This window comes from Elephantulus edwardii, unplaced genomic scaffold (genome assembly GCF_000299155.1).
Source record: "Elephantulus edwardii isolate Elephantulus edwardi_28Jun2011 unplaced genomic scaffold, EleEdw1.0 scaffold00038, whole genome shotgun sequence".
NCBI classification, from domain to species: Eukaryota; Metazoa; Chordata; class Mammalia; order Macroscelidea; family Macroscelididae; genus Elephantulus; species Elephantulus edwardii.
In genome coordinates, this window is record NW_006399788.1 from 6,855,520 (window position 1) to 6,879,183 (window position 23,664).

The 23,664-nt window shown below is 47.5% G+C and overlaps 1 protein-coding gene across 1 annotated transcript in view; it reads right to left on the reverse strand.

Annotated features, from left to right (window-relative positions):
- Positions 1–1,170: 1,170 nt before the first annotated feature.
- BIN3 (bridging integrator 3) overlaps positions 1,171–23,664 on the reverse strand; it is a 28,854-nt gene continuing 6,360 nt past the window's right edge. The window contains exons 2-8 of the mRNA XM_006884836.1: positions 18,154–18,194; positions 17,664–17,725; positions 10,952–11,088; positions 10,192–10,232; positions 4,374–4,515; positions 4,036–4,170; positions 1,171–1,317 (exon numbers count right to left, since the gene is read on the reverse strand). Coding sequence (XP_006884898.1) covers positions 1,171–1,317; positions 4,036–4,170; positions 4,374–4,515; positions 10,192–10,232; positions 10,952–11,088; positions 17,664–17,691 — 630 coding nt within the window. The 5' untranslated portion in view covers positions 17,692–17,725; positions 18,154–18,194. The remainder of the gene's footprint in view (positions 1,318–4,035; positions 4,171–4,373; positions 4,516–10,191; positions 10,233–10,951; positions 11,089–17,663; positions 17,726–18,153; positions 18,195–23,664) is intronic.

Consider the following 23,664-nt stretch of genomic DNA (forward strand, 5'->3'; position numbering starts at 1 on the left):
TTCCCTGTGTTCAGAATGTGGTATTGGCTCTGGCCCAGCCTCTCCCCCTATAATTCTCACCTCTTTCCATAATCTGTGGTTTCAGTTTGACTTTATATATAAAGTTTTTTTTTTTTTTTGGCTTTTTGTTTTTTTAAATAAACCAAAGTCAAAAATAAACCAAGTGTCCTCTCTAGCTCTTCCCCTATTCCTCCTGTGGGTTTGCCTGTACTCCCTCCTTTACTCCTGGCTTTGGTTCCAGTCGGGGGGGCAGGACCTCCAAAAGGTGGAGCAGACAGTGAGAAAGAGCTTTGCCTTGTGTGTTCTCTGCTGCCTGCCGATCAAGGAGAGTGCGGTGTAGATGTCTTGGCAGCTCAGCAGAGGGCAGCATAATCCCAAAACAGTATCTGATGGCTTGCCCTTTCAGTTAAAACACAATTACATATGGACATTTTATTCAAAGTTTTACTTGAAAAAATAAAATTCCAAATTCAGGTGAGACACAAACCCACTGTTATTTGAGGTTGTGAATTATCTGTGATGTTTAGTGTGGTATGATTAGTTACATAGAGTCCCAGTTAACTAGGGAACCTAACAGACTTGGGGCTCTTTCTGCACCTTACTGAAGGGCTAGAAATGGGCAGACTCAGCGTTTGTTGTGCTTGGGTGAGAGGCCTTCTCATGGCTAGGGGATCACAGCTCTTCTATCTCCCAGGGCAGTGTCAACAGACCTCTTCCATCCATGAGTCTTTGAAGTGAGGAAGCAAAAAGCCAAGTCTTTTTGGAGGTAGACGTTATCTCAACATGCCCACAAGGCTAAGACCCTCAACTGAGCTGACGAAATCCAGCCTGTTAAGGGCTAAAGCTGTGTATGGCCCTAGGCCTGGATGTTGTATTTGGACGGTTCTTTTGGAAATAAAAAAAAGAAAGCCCCTGAGGTTTTTCTGCACTGCTTACCTGTGTCTGCGACTGCTTCCTATTGAGTGGGGAGACAACAGCTTGCTTGGGGCTCCTGGAGCTGGTGACCAAGGGAATGAAGACTCGCTCCTGTCACAGGGCTGACAGGTAGTGCAGGAGCCATCTGACATGCTTCTCCAGGGAGAGGCCTTATGCTAGGCTGAAGAGTGGGAGGAGCATAAGCCTAAGCTAAAAAAAGTGGCTTCTGTTGGAGCAGTCTTTGGAGATGGGAAGTCAGTCATCAGCCACAATAGAGAGGGCTCTGAGCTCGCTCAGTCTGGCCTCATTTTCCCGCTCCCGTTGCTCATCGCTGTGGCCTGGCTGGTCAAGCTGCTGGGTCAGGTCTCCAAAGATTGTCTGCATTTCTGAGTAGTATACAACCTGGGTGGGAGGCAAGAGGAGGTTGGCAAATGCTCAGCTCCCTGAGTACTCAACCCTCCAAAGTCCCCTCTAGATACAGCACAGGTGGGAAAGCAGGGCCAGAGAGCTGAGACAGCCCACTCTTCTGTGCAGACTCTTATGGTTTCCTAGTACCTCTCCTTCACTTGATACAGACTATATGGCACCACAGGAAGGTGAAAGCCACAGCTCAAAGTCCATCAGGACAGTGCACTCCGGGGGTGGGGGGGATGGAGGGGGGAGACTTTGGTCTAGTCTCCAGGGTAGCAGCCTGTCCAAAGGGAAGAAAGGATGGGAGAAAGCCTTGGCTTGGTTCTGGTGAGGAAAGGAGACAGGCATTGCAACTAGAGTTATCTAAACTAAAGTCCAAGGCTTTGTCTATAAAGAGGAAATGGTGGGATTCCAAAATAGTAGTTCCCTAAATGTCAAATTGAGAGATTACACCTTGGTCTCCTGTTTCTATTTGAATAACCACTGATATGCATAGCTTTAGCTGTGTGTTAACTGGGAGGCCGGGCTCATCTGCATGTTTCCTTTTATGCAGCACAGCAGTGGGAAGGGGGGATGAACACAGGAATGAGGCACCACCATGACCAGAGGCTGAGGGCTGCTTAGATCCAGCATCAGGGGAGGCTCAGGATCTGGAGCTTTCTCAGGAGAGCACAGGGCATTTCTGCCTCAGTCTCCACTTCCTGACAAAGTGAAAGTGTGTACTTCATGAATGAGGGCACACTATTCATCAAGCAACCTGAATTTGATCATCAGTTCTCAGTTGTCTTGGGGTAAAAGGAACTCTGTTGCTTCTTTAGAAATTTAGTCAAGGCAGGGCTGGTGGCAGGGTCCCCCACATCGAAGCCAGGGGCCTGGGGTTGCGCTGCTTTTGAAGAAATCTCCAGACTCGCACAGCCAGGCGTCTTGTGGGCTGAGGGGAGCTAAGAAGGTCGACCAAGTACTGTTACTTTAGGGGATGGGGGTTCTGAGGGCAAGCCTAGGCTAGTGCTGGGGAGAGGGCTGGTCCTCCCTGCCTGCCCCGCTTCCAGTCGCACTGCGCACATGAATCACCAGGAATGCTCACTTCTCCAGTGACTAATGGCAACGGCAGCAGGGTGAGGAGGCTGGTGCTGAGGAGGCAGTAAACCACCCCCGGCTCCCACATTGCTTGGTTACAGGGCATCCCTGTCCCCCTACTTCTCCAAACTAGGCATGCCTAAGCCTGGGAACCTGGTGCTTCCCCGTGAGCAACACTGACGGAGGAGGTAGGGCAGCACACTGGCTGCTGGGGGCTGGTGACAGCAAAAGAAAGGGAGAGTAGAGGTCTCACTCTTAAGACACATTTGTCCAAGGTCAGATGGGGGAAGCTGCTGAGGAGAAGCTTCCAGAACTCCTCACCTGCAGAGATAATGCTCTAGATCCAAGTGTGGTGGTTTCCCTAGACTTCCTCTTGCTGGTGAGCGGTGTGTACACACCCATACACTAGTCAGCTCTTTTTTCATTTCCCTAGATAACACAGGACCAAGGATGGGGTCACCAACAAATCTCAGCTGAAAAGGCTCTTGCTTCAGGGTTCCTGACACCACAGCCTGTGGACTGGGGTGCTCTCCAGAGATGGCAGGCTGGGAGCTGGGAATCGGGCTCTTCTGGGCTCCTGGGAGTGTGGAATCTCGAGCAATGACAGTGTCCACAGGAGGGCGCCAGATAGTCAGGCCAAGAACAGAAACTGGCTAAAGTAAGTGGTAATGTTAGTAGTGTTGCTTGGTGGTGGGAAAAGTGGCAGGGTCTTGCTGACAACATGCAATCATCTGCGGGTCCTACCTGGAAAGGCTTTTTCTTGGCTTTGGCACCCTAACCTTTCTCTCTTGCAAACAGGAGATTGTGAGGATGACATGGGATAGGACAGTGTTCAGATTGGTTGGTTGTAGGTTGCTATGAGTTTTATGTGACTTGATGGCAAATTCCAACACCACCACAAAGACTTGAAGAACTGAAGCTCTATGTTCATACACTCTGCCTTTATACTACTGAGGATGAGGAGACAGAGAGTCCTGAGCCGTTTCCAACTCTCCGAGAGAGAGAGAGCCCTAATGCTCCAGCAGTGCAGCCTGCCCACTGCCTGTGACTGCTGCCTCTCCCCAGGCTGTGAGCCCTCCAGCAGTAAAATCAAGATTCTTCATAGTCTCCTGTCAAATGAAGAGGACTAACCAGGGTGGGGAAAAGAAGGGTGCTGGGTTCTCAGGAAATGGCTCGACTGCCTCACCTGGTAGGACTTTGGATTCTCAGTCTCTCCCCAGGCACACTAGGCACCTGTTAACCAACAGCGAGAAGGAAGCTGAAGCGCTCCCTGATCCCTTTTTGCTGCTTGTAAAATATGAGGAGAGAGAAGCACTAAGGTCTTGAACCATCCTAGATCTGGGATTAATCAAAGAGCAATGTAGAATCCAAATCAGAAATTCAAGAAAAAAATAATTCAAAATCCTGAACTCTCCTGGGCCCCCACATGCTAGTACTGATTTTTTTTCCACCGAGGGGCATGATGGGGCACAGAGAGTAGGGTTCGGTGGTGATGTTCTTTTTTCCGAGAACGGCTATGCTATCCTTTCAGTGTGGAGAGCAGCCACTGAGTGAGCTGTGTTTACAATGCCCCTGACCATCTCCCAGGGGAAAAAGTACTGGGCCATCATGCAGAGCAGGCGGCGGCCTCACCTGGGCTCGGATCAGGGACTCAAAACTAGGCTGGAAGTAGGTGAGTCGGCTGCTGTAGAACCGTGGCATCTCGTCCAACAGCTGCTTGTTTTTGGCTTCGAAGTCATCCCGCACGGGCCGAAGCTCTTCCCGAGCCTTGAGAATAAAATCCTTATGTCAAAGCTCTGGCTGGCTCACTCATGACAGCATGTTTGTGTGTAAAAAATTCAGACATCTTGGGTCCACAGCTGGTCTCCAGGTAAAGGGAGGGGCGTCACACACAGGACCACAATGGCCCTGTCCCCCATTTCTCCTGCCTGCCCTTATCCAGCCCCCTGGCACCCCTTTCTCCCTGGTACCTGGTGCAGTTTAGCCAGCACTGGTCCTGTCTTCTCCTTTTCCTCATACTTCTCCACTTTGGCCTGCAATCTCCTATAGTCCTGGAGAGCCTGTTCCCGCCGTTTCACTGCCATGTTGAGGCTTGGGAAGACACTTCCAAACCTGCCACACAAAAGCGGGATCATCAGAGGAGCTGGAAGCTCATCGCATGTTCAGAAATACACTGGATACCTACTAAGTGCTAGACTGAGGTTTTGAGGAGATAGCCAATGAAGAAGACAGATTAAGCCTTGACTCTTTGGAGCTTATGTTACCAAAAACGCTATTTGGGGATGAGGTCAAAGGAAAGCTGATAGGGCTAAGAGTCACTCCACTGGACCTGAATGAGATGTGATGGGCAATGGATGATGCTGCCATTTCCACTGCCGACAGCACCACCCCTGCCCACCTCCCATAAGCATCACTGCTAAGGTTCTGTGTGGCTAACTAGACCTGTAGTGAAGGCATGAGCGTTAGCCGCACCTCAGGAGTTGCCTGTCCAATATCCTTATTCTCATTTTTAAGAAAGGAAAGAAACTGAAGCCAGAGGAATGACTTATCCAAGATCATAATTATACAGTCATTCCCAAAGAGAACTCAAATGTTCCAGTTCTCTGGTATCCTTAGCCTCTCATGATGCCACTAACAGGTGACAGAACTGAAATCAGAACTTATTCCTGGCCAAAGGCGCTTTTTACCAACGGGACATGGGAAAGGCAGAAATCCAATGGGTCTGCCATTGAAATACCCACACCATCAAATCAGGTATTTTAGGAAAATGATTCAAAGTCATTCTCTCATCATAAAAAGGGGAAATTCCCCAAGGAATGGGTTAATAAAAATGATAGATGCTTCAGCATTGTTGGTCTCCCTGGGTGTAATTAATGTGACTGCATCTCCTTTAGTCCTGATGGGCAATGGTATCTGGAGATGGGCACAAGGCAGGATTGCTTTCTGTGGCCCTGGAATGTTGGAACAAACAAGAAAAATTTGCAAATAGGCTTTCTGACACAGGACAGTGACACAGGATAGAAGATCCCAGAGTGTGAAGCTGGAGGGCTAAGACTGTGGCTCAGCAGTGAAGATGGACATGTAAGCTGGGAGCCAGTCAAAAGGAACTGTCATAGATCTGTCTGTCCGTTTTCAGTGGAGGGGACTGCTGACCCATGGTTACTCAGAAGCTCGAATTGGTGATCTGGGATAAGGAGAAGAGAGTCCTGGAACTATTTCTGAGCAGATGTGAGACAAGCAGATGCAAGGCTGAGGCTCTTCTCCTGGGATAGAAACCACTTACTGATTTTCAGCCTTTAATAAACATTGGTCTATGAGGTCCTGGGTCATCCTCAGGTCGTGACTTCCCATATTTGTCTTTTAAAAGAACATGACCAGGTATTAGTTTTTAAAAGCCTCCATCAGTCAAAGGAACAGGTGAGATAATACGAATAATACTTTTGCTACAAAAAAGAATGTAAAATTGACCAAAGCACTAAGCTATCAAGAGTAAATTTTGATGAAAGGGTTTAAAGCCACTCAAATGAATTCTTCTAATTACTTGGTGTCCACAGTGAGCTCGCTACCCAACAGGAACTACTAGACAAGAGGGCAAAACCACCCAGATGCACATGAAGCCTCAGCCACAGAGCACGACACAGAGCAATCCAGCCGACATTTGACCGACAATTTCCCCAGCTGAAGTAGGCTCAGTCGGTGCTCTACAAACTGGATGTAGGAACCAGACACCTCAAGGACAAAAGGTCACCACTGTCTGAATCTGAATGAGTGATGCCACTGGGAGAGCTGGCTTCATTGCCTTTGCCTCCAGCAGTTGCTATGATGGAGTCTCAGTTGCCAGGGGAGCTGCTCTCCCTTCCTGGGAGGAGTGTCACCGGCAGCTGAGCAGGCATGTGGCTCAAGGGAGCAGGTGCAGTTGGGTCTGAGAAGCGACCACAGCTGCCTCCCCTTCCATCCCAACTGGAAAAGGGCTACTGGCAGCCATGCCGATTCCCGTGCTAAGAGTGGTCTGCTGTGTACACGGCGTCAGTGTCGGGCCTGTTTGCACTCTGCTGGTTGCTTGGGGAGGTGCTGGGCAAGTGCAGGCAGACAGGACTAGAATGAAAACAGAAGTAGCAGGGGGAGAGTTTTCTTTCCCGTGCTACAACCTCTTCCACCATACCTACTTCACAAATCAAGCAATGTGAGATACTGAGGAGTAGTAGGATGCATTCTAGAGACACAAGCTGGGGCCCTCACTATGTCAGGGGTCAAGCAGCCCTTCATCCAGGAACTCTGACTCCAGCAGCATTCTCAACTTAGCTCATCCTCATCACCTCTCTTCCTAGTTTGTCAACCGGGGTTTCTATCCAGAGGCCAGAGTCAGATACACCAGGGTTATAGATTCCTACATACTCTTCAATAACCTCAAGGGACAGGTGGGGTACAAATGGCTGTGTTTCTAGCCATCACCATAGGGCTCTGGTTCCAGCTTTCGAGACCCAAGGCTGCCTGTAATCTCACAGAGGTGGTGGTACTGCTTAGGGCTGTTCAGTTAGTCACCTAACTCCAGGGATAAACAACTTCTTCACCATAACGTCTGCCTCCCACAAGAGCGTCCTTCAGCCAGCCCAAGATGCCACAGGAAGCCTCTGTGGGGGGCGCTGGAGACGACTTACTAACAACTCCCACTTGGATGCCTTTGTACACCCCGGGCAGTGGCTATCCCCCAGGAGTAGGGGCTGCCTCTACATCCTCAGGTTAAAGATGTAAACTAAGCCAGGGCTGGGGAGGAGGTGAAAGCTTATCTGGAGGTGACTGATGAGGGTGGGGGGGACTAGGGGTTTTAATCTCTCCTTTTTGACTCAGAAGCAATGGAACAGATTTTTCCAGGCCCAAGTGTCAGGCAGTAGAAAGAACCTTGTGCTGGAGGTGTGCAAGGAGCTCATCTGAGAGCAGGAAACACCCCTCTCCCCCCAAGAGTTAGTGAGTTTTCCTCCATTTTCAGATCAGGGGTTTGAATGCCAGCAGGGCAGGAAAGCGAGGGGTGGTGAAGACAAGCACTGGCTGGTCCCTGGTGCCAGGGCCTCTCCCAGACATGCCTCTGGAACTCCACCGAAGCCCTGCTGACTAACAGAAGGACGAGAGGGTGGGCACCTAGTCTATCTCAGGCATGGAGTCTATACTTTTACTCATCTACCGTAAGAAAAACAAGGCTGAGATTCAGACTCTGCTTAATGCCTCGCTCCACGCACTTAATAGCGAGAAGGAACAAGCGAGGTCCTGGCCACAGTGGCAGGACAGTCCGCTCTCCAGCTCGCCCTCCGCTCCTAAGCACCAACTCGATCGTTCAGAGAATTCCACTCAAGTCTCTCATCCCACAGATGAACGGACTGAGCAGCCTGGTGACTTGAGCAAGGTCCCAGGTTGGGTAGGGCAGGCTCCCTGCTGCCACACTGCTCCATGGCTGGCGGTCACTGCACCTGGCTGCTCTTTTTTGAGAACACTGTCATGGTGTCCCCTCTAGGCCATCCGCTCCTAAAGTTGCACCACCTTTATTCTGGATTTCTCCGAGGGAGAGCAGAGCAAGGCCCCCATCACACACTCTCAAAAGTTCTGCCAGTGACTACTGCCCATTTCAAGCCTGTCTCAAGAATTGTTATCAAATACCGTCCCTGGGCAAGTGCGGGGCGAAGGGGGGAGAGGGAGGAGGAAGCGAGGGAGGGAGAGAGGCCGGCTGGGAGGTGGGCTGGGAGCAGCCGGCCTGGTGGGGAATGCCTGCCATTCTTCAATCTGTGCCCACACAGCCGGGATCTTCCACCCACCAGGAAAGGGAAATTGAAAGCATCCCCATCCGACCATGTGAATTTGGGTCTAGAGACAGGGGATTAGAGGCCGAGCCCCCAGGGAGGAGGCTTGGGGGTGGCTGGGTGGCCATGTGGCGATGATCTTCATCAGAGGACAGGAAAGCTACAGTTTCCTGTTTCCGGTGTTGGGGTCCCTGGGAGCCTCTCTCCTGGCAAGAGAAAGCAAATGGGGAGGAGGCGACAGGCCTGTCTGTGGTCAGGGGAAATCGCATGTCGGAGCTAGTGGCCTGCAGGTCTGAGGCTGAGGGGCTCACGCAGCGGTCAGCGGATCCGCTCTGGGAGACCGCCTGCCCCCTCTGCCACTCACCCACCTTCCTGGCAGGTGGTGGGCTGCCACGGTGGTGGGAAGCAGCCGGGATTTCTCTCCATTTGGCTCTAGCTCCAGAAGCCAGAGATCAGATTTCAAGGCCGCCTCGTTGGTTGTGAAATCGAGACAGCAGTCAGCCCCCAGTTCTCTGAGCTGGTGTCCCCTGCTGAGTTCCGTCAGCCATGGGGACTGTGGGTGCTTGTGTACCAGCCTGGCTGACCCAGGAGAGCCCTGGGTCCTCGCTCAGGCGAATCCTCTAGGGCGGGGATGCTCCGCTCACCTCCGGCTGCATGTACTCCTTCCAGGCTGCCTGTACTCTTTCCCGTGTGCCTATCAACCCTCTTTTCTGGAAGCCAGAGCTTAAAGCCACAACAATCTAGCCCGTTTGGACACCTTCCTCTAGACCCATCAGCTGGCTATCTCTCTTGCCTCCTCAATACTGAGCTCCCTCAGCTGACCCTGAAAGCTGGGGCCAAACCAAAGTGAGGAGGAAGGGTTTGTGAAAGCCCACTCTGGGAAGGGGACCAGTGGAAAAGGGCAAGGAGGAGGGAAAGCCTTCCCTGTCGAGGTTCGCACCTCCCAGCCAGCCCTCAGCCTCCAGACAGACTCTGCTCAGAAAAAAAACAGCTTTAAGAGGTTAGGAGAACTCTGTCCTAACCCCACCTCACCCCTTGGCCTTAAATAGAGAATGAATAGCTCAACAACCTCCAAACACCAGGGGTTGGAGGATCAAAAACTGCTCTCTTCATCTACCTCTGGGCCCTGATCCAGGACTAATGATAATTAAGCGGAACCTCATTACCCAGGGCCCTGGTGAGACAACTGCCAGGGACCACCACAGAAGAGGTAATAAAGTGCAGCTGCTGGGCTGCAGCAGGAGCCTTTCTAGGTCAGAGCCGCTTGGGCGAGGCTAGGGAAGGAGATGAAGTGATTCGGGAGCTTCAAGGCAATGCTTCTGCCTGTCCCCCCCGCTCACTTCCCCCCTCGGGACTCAGGGGAGAGGTCTGTCTGATCACTGACCAGAGCCCTGCCTGCCAGAAGATGAGTCCCACAGAAGAAGGCCTGACCCCGACAGACCATGAATTATGGGGCCTTCCCAGGCAGAACCAGGCTGCCGCTCCCTTCCCCGTGTGCGGCCACCCCCACATTTCAAAAGCTGAGTGCGGCAGGCAGCTGCTCTCTCAATCCGGCTGAGGGAGATGAAAGACCTCGCTCATCTCCGCTGAGGGCTGGCCAAGATCTCTGCTAGCTTAGTTCAGCAAGCTCTGGTCCCACTGGTTCTCAATCAGGAACAAAGGGAAAAGAGGCAAAATGACCACTGGAACCAAGTTGGGCCGCTGTGGAACGATCAACAAGGTCCTTCCGTTACTTGGCATTCCTGAGCAATTGCGGGGACACTGCAGCTACCTGGAGCACTCTGAGGCCACAGACACCAGAGTGGGCACAGCCAGCTGAGGGTCCCGTCAGCCCTCTTCTGAATCTGGGAACAGGCTGCTACCAATAATGTCTGGTGCCTACAGTGCAATTGCATGGATTTACCGCCCCTCTAAATGTCTGGTTTTCCCACCTTTTAATAAGTGCCCTGAGCCTAGTTCTTTGAGACCCTTGGTCCCTTTTCTCAAGACCCTTACTCACTTTTTTAAGGGTTCAATCACGGTCTTTTGGATCTGGTTTACCTGTTAAAAGAAAAACATGATGGTATCAAAACCAGGGAGAAGTTAGGCCTTTCCTAAAACGGGAGGTTCCATGTTCTCCAGAAGGGGCACCCACCGAAGATCCTTTGAGAGGCCTAAAAATGAAGCAGAGCAGAGCAGGAACAGGCAGTAAGAGGGCACCACTGACTGGAGGGAGGCAGGGGTGGTAACGTCGAGTCAAGCACAACTCAAAGAGACCCCATGAAGAAAAGACCTGAAGCCTTTCTATAACTATCAATATTTATCAAAGTTCCTAGAGTTTCTGGAGGCACGTTATTTAGGAAGTGGATGCCACTCCTGCTTAGAAGTAAATATTTCAGCCCTTCCCTGGCCTCTGGTCAGATCTTGTCCTACCAGCCGCTGTCTGCCAAGACATGATGGCCTTGCTCACTGAAGAATGCTGGGTAACCAGCTAAGACATGCTAGTCAGTCCCACTCTAGAGGCTAACGGACAGAAGAGCTGCCATCAATATCCTTCACAGCCCCCCAGTGAATGATGTGCATTTCCCGAGCCACAGGAAGCCCGCTATGCTGGAGCAGCCCAGCCAGGAAATGTTTCAGCAGAGCCTCACAGCACAAAGGCCTTTCAGAGGACTATGCAGGTACGGAGTAGACTGAAGCCTCCACATGAACACACTCCCAGAGAAAGCAAGAGGAGGGAAGTACTGCTTGTGGCCTCCAAACACCGAGACCCAAAGCACCTTTTCCTGGTTGAAGGCATCCATCCGCTTCATGGCTGTGTCCAGGGCCGTCACCATGTTCAAGAATTCCTGGTCTTGCTCACAGAGGGGATTGGAGAGTAAGTCCGAGGATATTTTCATGGCAGATTTTGACATGGCTGTAAGAAGTAAAAAGTCAGTGAACGTGTGAAAGACTAGGCTTCAAGGTGCTCGATGTGCGGCTTCCAGGCCTGGCAGGGCACAGGGCCAGAAGATGGACAGTTTCAGCCCATGGCTACAGGTTAACAGGATACCAAGCACCACCAGTAACAAGACACTAATCCCTACTGGGTGACAGTTACTCCTGGCCACCTGACACGGTCCTGGGTAATTCTGAGCAGCTTTCCCTGCTGAAGTCACTTAATTTCCCATACTCTACGGGTTATAATATAATCATATGAGGAGTTGTGAGAAATGCAGATTTCTGGCTAAGTCTGGAGTCCTGGATGGGAAACATGGTTTAGGATTCCCTTACCAACAAGAACAGTAATACAGTATTCTAGTTTCTGTTAGAGGTTGGCAAGTTTTTACTGTATAGGACTTTTGTTGATTGTCGTCGAGTCAAGCACAACTCAAAGAGACCCCATGAAGAAAAGACCTGAAGCCTTTCTATAACTATCAATATTTATCAAAGTTCCTAGAGTTTCTGGAGGCACGTTATTTAGGAAGTGGATGCCACTCCTGCTTAGAAGTAAATATTTCAGGCTTTGTGGGACATAACAATTTTGGCTGCAACTACTCAACTCTGCCTTGTAATGTGAGAACTGTCATAGACACTATGTAAAGACTTAGTTGTGATGTGTTCAGTAAAATGTTATTTACAACAACAGGCCAGATCTAGCCTGGAGGCTAAAGTCTGGTAACTCTTGGTTTACAGGGTTCACATGCAAACAATGTCTTTTTTAAGGTTGAAAATAACTCAAGAGAAATTCGAGGAAGATATATTTTTGTTCCATTCTAGAGATGAGTTAAGTGAGGCTCAGAGGGCTGGTAACTCCTCTGAGGTCACATGCTGGCCAGCACTGAGCCAGGACTGGACCCTATGTCATTGTCTCCCAAACCATGCTCTTTCTGTGATCTGCTCTAAAGGAGATGAAGGGACAGGCCCCAAGACCCTTGGCGGGAAACCACTGCAGAAAAATAAGAAGTTCCCTGGTGACACTGCCTGGTGTCACCAGGATTAAGGCTAAAGCTCTGTAATTAACTATAAGGTGAACTTTATTTTATTGACTCCAAGGCACATTTTAACATCTCAGAAATCAAGGTACTTGTTCTTCAGGCTAAATCAGACAGAATGTGTCCTATCTTAACTGGCAGCATTTCTCCTCTTTTTTTGGTGGTTTTATGTGAGTGTGCTGTACTGTTCATTGATGTGTTAAAAATGGGAAACTTGTAAGTCACAGAACAGGACACAGGCAGAGATGGAGATCGGCTGGCAGCACTGGTGCCACACATATTTTTCAGGTCTCTCTTATTTGCAAATACAATTCTACAGGGTCAGAGAAAGAGGAAGAGTTTGGAATGGTTTCAGTGCTTGTGGGCATTTTCTCAGGGGAAACCATTTTTTAAAAAATGTATTTCTTACTACTGCTGTATTTATTGGCTCAAAGATAGTATTTATTTTAAGGCGTACTACTGTTGTATAAACCACTAAAAGAAAAAAAAAGATCCTGCCAAATAATCCAGGACACATTGTCAAGTGTTTGGTACCTTGATTTCTGAGATGTTGGCGGAGGGGGAGATGTGTCTTGAGTCCTGGTGGCCCAATAGTCAAGTGCCTGTCTGTTAAGCAAAAGGTCAGCAGTTTAGCCGTCCCAGCCAATCCCTAAGGCAAACACCTAGTGATCTGTCCCATGAAGATCACAGCTTTCACAACCGTGGGGGGGGCTCCACCCTGGTATACTGGGTCCTGGGAGGTCAGAGAGATTTCCCCAGCACATAACAACAAAAGAACTGGTAAAATAAGGCCCATCTTAGAGCTAACCAAGAGCCATGGTGGTAGAGTTCGAATCTACCAGGTGCACAGAGAAGGAAGATGGGCAGTCTTCCCGTACAAAGTTTTACTGCCTAGGTAACCTGACAGGAGGGCTGCGAGGAGCTGGACTGGATGGCAGTGGGTTTGGGTTTGTGGTTTTCACAGTTAATTACAGAGGTGGTTTTTCCTACACGGGAGCAGCCAGCAGCCCTAACCCAGACTGTCCATGAAGACTGCTGTCAACTGGGGAAAGAAGCCAGAGTGGACCTTGCGTGGACAGCCCTCAGGCAGCCACTCCCAGAGTCGCTCTAGGTTTCTCTTGTATCTAGGAGAATGCCACAGTCAGAGGTTCCTAATCCACCAAAAAGGGCAAAATATGGGGCAGCACTAAAATGGAAACTTTCCAGAAATGCTGCAGCAAACGGGGGTTGGAGTTGGGGGTGGGAACACGACAACAAACCTACTCTAAAATCTGTGAAGTGACTTTATAGGCATAAATAGGATTTATAATTTGGTTTAATTATTAAGCATTATTTAAGTATAAGTTTTAAAAAAACCAAACCCAAATAAACTAAGATGGCCTTGAAGGGAGTGGGAGGAAGGGGAGAAGATGCTTCCATAAGACCTTTACATCTCTGTGCTTGGTCCCTTCTCTTCTTTCCTTAAGTTGCACCAAGTCAAAGAACTGAGTATGTGCAACCACTGGTCAAGTCATGGTCTCAAAGTGCCATTGTGGTGAAGTCCTCACCTTCAGCCTCCACAGTATTGAGGTCAAGATCACCATGGTCTCTATTTCCCCCTGCTAGTTTAAAGTCTTTATTCTGCCTTTGAAGAGACTAGGGGCATGGTCAGCCCAGGACACACTAAGAGGGTGATAATCTTAGACCTTAACAAGAGCCTTGGTGCCCCATCTAGGCTTCTGGAGCCCTGAGGAAGCCCAAGAGTCAACAAGATCCAAGAGATACAGATCAGTTTGAGAGGAACTTGTTTTGGAACAGCAGTTCAGGATTTTAGATCTTGTTTAGGATGTTCAAGGAATCAGGAAAGTGTATGCACACCTATGTTTATTGCTGTGTTATTCACAACAGCAAAGAGATGAAAGCAACCTAAAGGCCCATCAACAAACGAATGGGTAGAAAAACTATGGCACATTGACACAATGGAATATTACACAGCACTGAAAAAACCTTGTAAAACATTACATAACATGGAGGGGGGAGCCTGGAGGACATTATGCTAAGTGAATGTGCAACAATGTAAAAAAAAAGTTTTGATGTTAAAAAAAAAAAAGGTACCATATACATGGGGTGGGGGGAAAGAAAGAAACCAGGAAAAGTAAAAATTTCCCATAATCACCTTGATCACTAACTCTCAAAGTGATACCCAGAGTGGCACCATTGACATCACCCTGTTTTTGTTGTTGTGTATTATCAAGTTGGAACCGAACGATAGCTGAACCCGTAGTGGGTTTTCAGAGGCAGTTAATGGCATGTGAGGAGACTGTCCATCTTTCTCTCATGGAGCAGCTGGTGGAGAATGGGAATCCCAGAACACTTGATCGTTCTAATGCAAAACCCATACTTGGACCAAGAGGCAGTCATCAGAACAGAGCAAGGAAACACTGCATGGTTCAAAATTGAAAAAGGTGTACGCCAGGGATGTGTCCTATCTCCATACCTTTTCAACCTGTATGCAGAACAGATGATCCGAGGGGCTGGGCTCTATGAGGAGAAGTGTGGCGTCAGGATTGGTGGAAGATCTATCAACAATCTGCATTATGCAGATGACAAAACCCTGCTTGCTGAAACTGAGGAGGACCTAAAGCACTTGCTGCAGAGGGTCAAAGACTGCAGCCCTCAGTATGGATTGAGGCTCAATGTCAAGAAGACAAAGATTCTCACCACTCGACCAATTGGCAGCATCAGGATGGATGGTGAAGAGACTGAGATTGTTAACAACTTTAGTCTGACTGGCTCCATGGTCAACACTCTTGTCACCAATAGCCAGGAAATAAAAAAGAAACACGTATTGCGATGGGAAAGTCTGCTGTTACGGACCTCTTCGGGGTACTGAAGAGCAATGGTGTCTCTCTGGAGGCTAAGGTGTGTCTGATACAGGCCATGGTCTTTTCAATCACTTGTTGTGCATCAGAGAGTTGGACAATGACTACGGATGATGGAAGGAGAATTGATGCCTTTGAGCTGTGGTGCTGGAGAAGAGTACTGAATGTACTATGGACTGCCAAGAAAACAAACAGATTCATCCTGGAGAGGGTTAAACAGGGCTGCTCTTTGGAGTCAAGGATTCTGAGGCTTCATGTGACATACTTTGGACATGTTGTAAGGAGGAACAGGTCCTTGGAGAGGGACATCATGCTTGGGAGGGTGGAGGGATGGTGCAAGAGGGGAAGACCCTCTATGAGGTGGATTGATTCAGTGACTGGGCTAATCGGGATGGGTGTGTCAGAGGCAGTGTGACTGGCAGAGGACAGAGCAGGGTTTAGGGCTGCTGTACATAGGATCGCTATGAGTCACAAGAGACTTGACAGCACATAACACCACCACCACCACCTTTGGAATTTTAGTGCAACTTCTTACCACTAGGCTTCCTATTTGTGCAGATTCCCAGGCTGCACTCAAGGGCGGATAAGAAACTCTGGGAGGGAGGCCCAGCAATGTGTGTTGTGACAAGCCTTCCAGAGATACTAAGTATAAAGGTATGAAATCTAATGGTGTGGACCATCGGGCCCTGGCCCTGCGAATGGATAGGAAACCACTGCTTCAGAAAAGCCTTTTCTGCTCAGACTCCAGGTCTGAGTGCCTTCAGGCTGTCTATGTGGTTCATCTCCTAGACTCCTGAAGTCACCACTTAAATCTTGATTTCTTTGGTAGAAAAGGACTTTCTGTGGTCTGATTTCACTGCAAGAATCTTTGGAGTTCCACGTGATGCCAAAGCTATTCACTATGAAACAAGAAATCTTCACTCCATTGATTCTGACATTGCAGTTATCTGAAGAAGCAAGGAAGGAAGCAGCAGGTGACAGTGACACTCTTACTGGAAGAGGCATGGGGAATGCTAAAGAGAGATGTAATCCAATAGAACTCAGGACTGCAAGAACTCCAAACAGGAACAGATGAACTTGGGATGAAAATGCTTGACTTGCTACACAAATAGTCTGGACATGCTAAGTGCAGGAGTGAAGTGCTGGTCATGTTTAGACGAGTCCAAGTCCTCTGTATTAACACCAACACCAGAATCTGCGGCACAGACCAAAGGTGGCAACACTCCACACACAGGCAGTTAGCTCTTATCTGGCTGCACAGCAGTGGCTGCTCCCAGGGAAAGAATAACTATTTCCTTCATTATCAGCTTTGCAAAGCGCCCTGTAGGAATGGTGTGTGTTTATATAACTGGCCGAGCCTTAACATCTGGGCTGACATGAGGACAAATCTACAATCATTGTCTTTGTTAGGGATATATTAAAATGTCCTTTTTTAAAAATTTTATTTCATTATTTTTTGTGTGTACCATCAAATCAGATCTGACTGATAGAGGAGATTGTTCCTCCTTCTCCAGCAGAGCATCTGGTGGATTTGAACCATGTACCTCTGAGATTGCAGTGCAGCTTCTTGCCACTAGGCCACCAGAGCTCACCTAAAATGTCCTTTTTAAATACCAAGGATCAGGATGGTCCCCGCATCCTGCTCTTAGCTGCTCCCTGTCCTGGAGACAGTGGCATTGCCCCATACTGTGACTTTGCTCATGTGGCAGTCATGTCAGTATTGAGACAGGCAAGGCCTTGAGAGTGAGAACTTACTCAGGTGGCAAAGGACTAAGCTAGAACAGGGACAGGCATTTCTGCTGAGACCAAGGGACCACTTTTGGAGAAAAATGGCTAAACTAAACTCCATTTCCTCCTTTATAAAATGAATTCAATAGGAGATAACTAAGTGAAATTTCTTTTACCTACACAATCAGACAGCATTGTTATGTGGGTAATGGACTTATGATGGATTTTCGATTCTATTACTACTTCCCTTGAGCCCTAAGGTCAGTTTGGAGAAGGCCTCCTGGGGTCATTTATATTTCAAAGCCTCTTGGTTCCTGGTCCTAATCCCTCTTGTTTCAAACAAGAAATCTGCGGCCAAGAAACCTCTCCAAAACTACTAAGTATTGCCTAGCACGTGTTAGCCTCCACTTAACCAAAACACCTAATTCCAAAGACCTTTCTGTGCCCTTCGAATGACAGAAATATGCCTTAGCATATTACTAATTCTACAATTTAATCTACTTTCTTGCTTAAATATCAGAATCTATAGCTCCTGTCATCAATGGCCAGCCAATCTCACTGGCCTCCGGGACTTTTCTTTCTGCAAAGATGGGCTGTTATTTTGTCTCTGGACAGCCTGTGCTAATGGCTCAGATTCTGAGGAAGTGGAAGCATTTGCAACCATGTGCTTTCCTGACCTGCTGCTGTCATAATTCTAACTGGAAACTTGGAAGAGTCTCACATTTGGCATCTTCACCAAGAGTAGGGCAGTCCAAGTTTTGTACATAGTGGTGATCTGAAAATGGAAGGGCAACCTGAAGTCGCTTCTCAGGGACACTGGTGGGCACTGACTCATTACTTAAACATGACCCCTTAGAATGACTGAGGGAAGAGTCTCTCTCTTGGCCTTGCCACAGCCCACATCATCTGCAGGTGGATGAGCCACCTACCCAGGTCAGCATCTGCACTCTTCTTCATATCCTTCTGTAGCCTCTTTGTCTGGTCTTCCAGCCTGCAAAAGAGGCACAGGTTTGGGTAATCCAGCATTCCCAAGTTTCCCTGGCCCTCTTTCTTCCCATCGAAGGTAATTAGGCCCAACTTGCTATTATGGATTGCTTGCCAGGGAGGTGAAAAGGGACCTTTTTCCATAAGATTTTTCCCACTGACTAAAACGTGACTATACATACTCTGTATGAAGTCAAGTCAGCCAAAACCTAAGAGTTAACAATTCCATACAACCATCTGTTGGGGTGAGGGTAGTGGAGGCAAACTGGTGGCAGTTTAGGGAACTGAGCAGTGCTTTCTTTGGAGGGTGTTAACAGACTACTTCAGTACATATGACCAGGTGATGTGCAAACGTGGCAGTGCAGGAGTGACACCTGGCAGGGGGCTCCTGCCCTATCAGATTCCTGCCTCATCCTTCTGGGGTTTGACACTCACTGTTGGAGTTTTCCATACTCCCTTTCAAAGTCTCTCTCCACCTGTAACAAGAGAGATAACTCAATCACTGCAGAAGTGACAACAGGGTGGAAAAAGAATCTTCCAGTTTATTGAAACTCTCTCCACACCCCTGCCCCCACGCCTGCAGAGAACAACACCGTCCAGTTCATACAAGCACCAACAGATCGTTAATGACACAGTATCCCTGTGCTCCCGTATTAATTAAGTGCTTGATTGAGGCAGAACAACTCCCCTCCCAGATGGGCCATCCAGGCAAGTACCAGCGGATTGTGGCTCCGTTCTACCACAGGGAATGAAGCACAAAGCTGGGTGCCTCTTCACACCTTTTCCTCTTGTGGCAGCTAAGGAGCTAAGAATATGATTAAAACTCACCCCGGGTGGCAGTGGGGCACAGAGGAAACAGAGTGGGGTCCAAGGTCAGAAGTGCTAGAGTCCAGTGCTGTTTCCCATCTGTGAGAGCTGAGCGGGTCACCTCCCTCCCATAGGCTTGGTTCCCTCAAAGTCCTATTTGCTTGCTAGGTTCAGAGTGGGTCAACAAAGAGGAGAGTGAGACACTCTGTGAGCCAGGAAGTACCACTCCTAGCATCAGAATTGAGGCAAGGCTGTTCCTGATTGTTTATGGTAGCAACTGTTAGGTTGGACTTTTAAAGAAAATTATTTTATATTGGTTTACTCACAAAGTATATTGTGTTTCATCCAATCATTCCCATGAATTATGTTTTACAAAATCAATCACCACTGGATCTTGCCCATCATTACCCATCTTTTCAGGTCCCTGCCGGATCCCTCCCATTCCCTTCGCCCACCAAACTGTGAAACCTTGTGGTTTTGCCCCTACCCATCCTCACCTCTTTGCTCCCACCCTTTTCCCCCTTACATGTTTTCCTAGTTATCCTTCTATTTTTTTTAATTTTTATTTTATTTGTGTGTGTGTGTATACCGTCAAATTGGATCTGACTGGTATAGGAGGAGATTGTCCCTCCTTCTCCAGCAGAGTACCTGGTAGATTTGAACCGTGTACCTCTGGGATTACAATGTAGCTTCTTGCCACTTGGGCCACCAGAGCTCCCTTTATCCTTCTATTTTTACAATAATGGTCTTATGCAGTATTTGTCCTTATGAGACTGAGTTAGTTCATCCAGCATAATGCTCTCCAGTCTCTCCCAAGTTATAAAGTACTTTTCAAAATTGTTGCTCCTAAATGTTGAATAGTATTCCATTGTGTGAATGTACCGCAATTTCTCAATCCATTCAGCTGTAGTTGGATATCTAGACTGTTTTCAAGATCTTGCAATGGCGAATAACACTACCATGAACACTGGTGCACAGATCTCCATTTGTGTCTCAGTTCTAATTTTCTTGGGGTATATTCCTGGTAGTGGGATAGCTGGGTCATACACAATATTTAAACTGATGGGTGTGAGTCCTGAACACAATTCTGCCACCTACTTACCAGGTGAAGTGAGGAAAGATGCTTAATCTTATAGAACTTCAATCTCCCTATTTATAAAATGAGACCTCAATTATTCCCTCTCAGCCTGTTATGTGAGGTAAATGGCCTCTAAGAGGTTCTAGGATGGGCTGAAGAAAGAGACTGAGCTGGGGGCCTCGAGTGTGCTCAGAAGCAGAGCCAGCTTTGTTTGAGGCAGACAGGGAGGCAGGCATGCTGGGCTCTAGGCTGAGGTGCTCTGGTGTGTAACAGCTATTGATGTTCATGACACAATTCACAGGTACTCAGTTCTCCACTCTTTATCCATGAGGTTGTTGTTGTGTATCTTTGAGTTGGAACCAATCTATAGCTGACCCTCTAGTGGGTTTTTAGAAGTAGTTAATCACACAGGAGGAGACTGCTCATCCTTCTTCCACAGAGTAGCTGGTGGATTTGAATCATGTGCCTTTAGGATTGCAGCACAGCTTCTTACCACTTGGTCACCATAGCTCATTTATGAGACAGGGATAATTACTGTCCTTATTTTACTGGGAAGATTGCTGAGACAGAGATGTCAAGCAATCTGCCCAAGGGGACACAATGAGTAAGAAAAGGAGATGGAATTTGAACACACAGCCTGTGCTTTTCACTGTTTCTACTGAAACAAAAAAAACAACAGAAGGGGGGGGGGGGTTGTTTGCTGATAAATTAAAGCCATGACTTAAGCAAGGCTTGAGGTTCCTGTCTCTGAGAAACCTAAACCCCGACTCTCACTCTTGTCAAAGGTAGAGAGTCAGAGAGTGCACATTTGTGAAAATCTTCAAAGTCAACTGTTCGTTACCACAACTGCTCTTCCATCAACATTTCCGCAATTAAAGACTATTAGAAAACCCCATCAGCCTCATCATCCTATGTTTGGATTTATAGTCAAGGAACATTCACTCAGGCTAATTATCTCCTGTTATGAATGAGGAGACTGCTACACAGGGTGGGGAAGTGCTTGATGTGAGGACACAATGATGGTTAGTGCCAAAGAAAGGCCAGACTGCAGGCTTTTAGCTCAGGTCCCTTGAAAATAACTCTCTCAAACTAGAGAGATTGTAAAGAAACTAGAACCCTTATTCATTGCTGGTGGGAATATAAAATGGTACAACCACTGTGGAAGGCGGTTTGGTGCTTTCTCAAAAAGTTGCAAACAGAAATACCATTCGACCCAGCAATTCCACTACTGGGAATATACCCCAAAGAGACCATAACTGACATCCAAGCAAATAATATGAACACCCAAGTTTACTGTGGCTTTGTTCACAGTAGCAAAGAGCTGGAAACAACCCAAGTGCCCATTAACAAATGAATGGAAAGAGAAGCTCTGGTATATTCACACAATGGAATACTATGCTACATTGAAAAACAGGAACTCATGAAATATTATACAAAATGGGTGACCTTGGAGGACATTATGTTGAGTGAAATAACTCAGTCACAAAAGGACAAATACTGCATAGTGCCACTGTTATAAAAAGAGGACTGACAGTGGGGTTGGGGGGGGAACTAAGAACAGAGGGGATAAATTATGTATACTGCACTGAAACAGATCAGGGAGAGAACTGTGTAAAAGGGATATATGATTAAGTATTATATGCATGACAAAAGTCCAGAATAGGAACTGCATAGTAAAGTGGACTGGGGGGAGATTGTTTAACAATTGTTGTTGTTATGTGCCGTTGAGTCCTTTCCAACTCATAGCGACCCTATGCACAACAGCCCTAAACCCTGCTCTATCCTGCGCCAACCGCACCACCTCTGACACACCCATCCCGATTACCCCAGTCACTGAATCAATCCATCTCATAGAGGGTCTTCCCCTCCTGTGCTGTCCCTCCACCCTCCCAAGCATGATGTCCCTCTCCAAGGACCCGTCCCTCCTGGCAACATGTCCAAAGTATGTCAGACGAAGTCCCAGAATCCTTGCCTCCAAGGAGTAGCCTGGTTTAATCCTCTCCAAGATGAATCTGTTTGTTTTCCTGGCAGTCCAGGGTACATTCAGTACCCTTCTCCAGCACCACAGCTCAAAAGCATCCACTCTCCTTCTGTCCTCCCTAGTCACTGTCCAACTCTCTGAAGCATAACAAGCGATTGCAAATACCATGGCCTGTATCAGGTGCACTTTAGTCTCCAGAGAGACACTGTTGCTCCTGAGTACCTTAGAGAGGTCCCTAACAGCAGACTGTCCCATCGCGATACGCTTTTTGATTTCCTGACTGCTGGTGCCAAGAGTGTTGACTGTGGAGCCGAGCAAACTGAAGCTGTGAACACTCTCAATCTCTTCATCATCCATCCTGACGCTGCCAATTGGTCCAGTGGCGAGAATCTTTGTCTTCTTGACATTGAGCCTAAGTCCATACTGAAGGCTGCAGTCCTTAACCCTTCACAGCAAGTGCATGAGGTCCTCCTCAGTTTCAGCAAGCAGGGTTGTGTCATCTGCATAACGGAGATTGCTAATAGATCTTCCACCAATCCTGATGCCACAATTCTCCTCATAGAGCCCAGCCTCTCGGATAATCTGCTCTGCATACACTTTAACAATGGAAGATTATTTTTTTTTCTTTTCAAAGAGAAAAGCAAACTGGGGGAGGGGCACTTACGGAGAAAAGGTGCAACAATGAATGAACGGAAATTCAAGTTCTCTATAATCTTTGATTAAAATCTCAATAAAGAAAAACAACACTCACCTGTCCCCATCCATTTATTATTATGATGGGTTATTATTATATTATATTACTATTACTATGCGATGGGTTCTGTCAGGTGGGGGGGATATACTACTGAATAAAACAGACTGAGTTCCTGGTGGAGCAGATAAATAATCAACATCCACGTAAGTGTAAACGGTGATGGGTCCTACAGAGGGCAGAGGGGTACTGTAAGCTAATTACACAGAGAGCCAACCTACTTAGAGATGGTAATTAATGTATGAAAACATATTTCCCCTGTATGATCTTGTCTTAATATATTTTGCCCTTTCAGAAGTTATTTTTTGTTGAAAATACACACAGCTGATCATACACTAATTCAACAATTTTCATACATACAATTCAGTAGTGTTATTACATTCTCCACGTTGTGGAACCAATGCTGCCCTCCTTTTGGGAATTATTCCTCCCCCATTAACATGAATTCACTGTGCTCAAGCTTCCCATCTAACCTTCAGAGCTGCTGGTTTTGATCTGATCCCTTACAGTTAGTTCTTTAAAAGAACTGGTGCCCAATTTGCCTTCATTAAATTTAAACTGTAAAATTTAGAGGTACAAAAATATGGTCTATTCTAGTATCTTAAATCTTACACAAAATTGCTCAGTAAAATTCATCGCTGGTCTCTGATTCTACAGTCTCTTTTTCTTCTTTCAACAGCCCAGCCCTTTCTCTATCCAGGGAATTCAGTATTTTCATCATTACCTTCCTTAAGATCCATCAAAAGCCACTTTTAAGAAAAAAAACAAAACCTCAAAGTGCATTCACAGTAAAGCATATACAGCTGATGAAAGTCTGAAGTGCTACCCATCCCTGGGGATTTGTAGCTCAACAGGAATCAAAGTTTTAAGCTAAAGGAATGGAAATCCTATGGTGCAACTGCAGATGAGATCTTTTCTTGGATAATCCCATGGAGCAATATGGGTCAAAGGAATGAGAACAGACAGGTAAGTTAGGAACTCTGATACTAGCTGTGGAGTCATAACACTACCCACCCAGTATTTCTGAACATCAGTTTCTTCTCTAGTAAAATGGAGAGAATTCTAAACAGTTATATCTCATGTAAATTTTTGGGAGCTTATACAAAAGGTAACAATAGTTGCTTTACTGAGTTGTCTTATGGATTAAAGAGGTGGTGGTGGTGTTGTTATGTGCCATTGAATTGCTTGTGACTCATAGTGACCCTATGTACAACAGCCCTAAATTCTGCTGTCCTGTGCCAATCGCACCATCTCCAATACACCCACCCCGATTACCCCAGTCACTGAATCAATACACCTCATAGAGGGCCTTCCCCTCCTGTGCTGTCC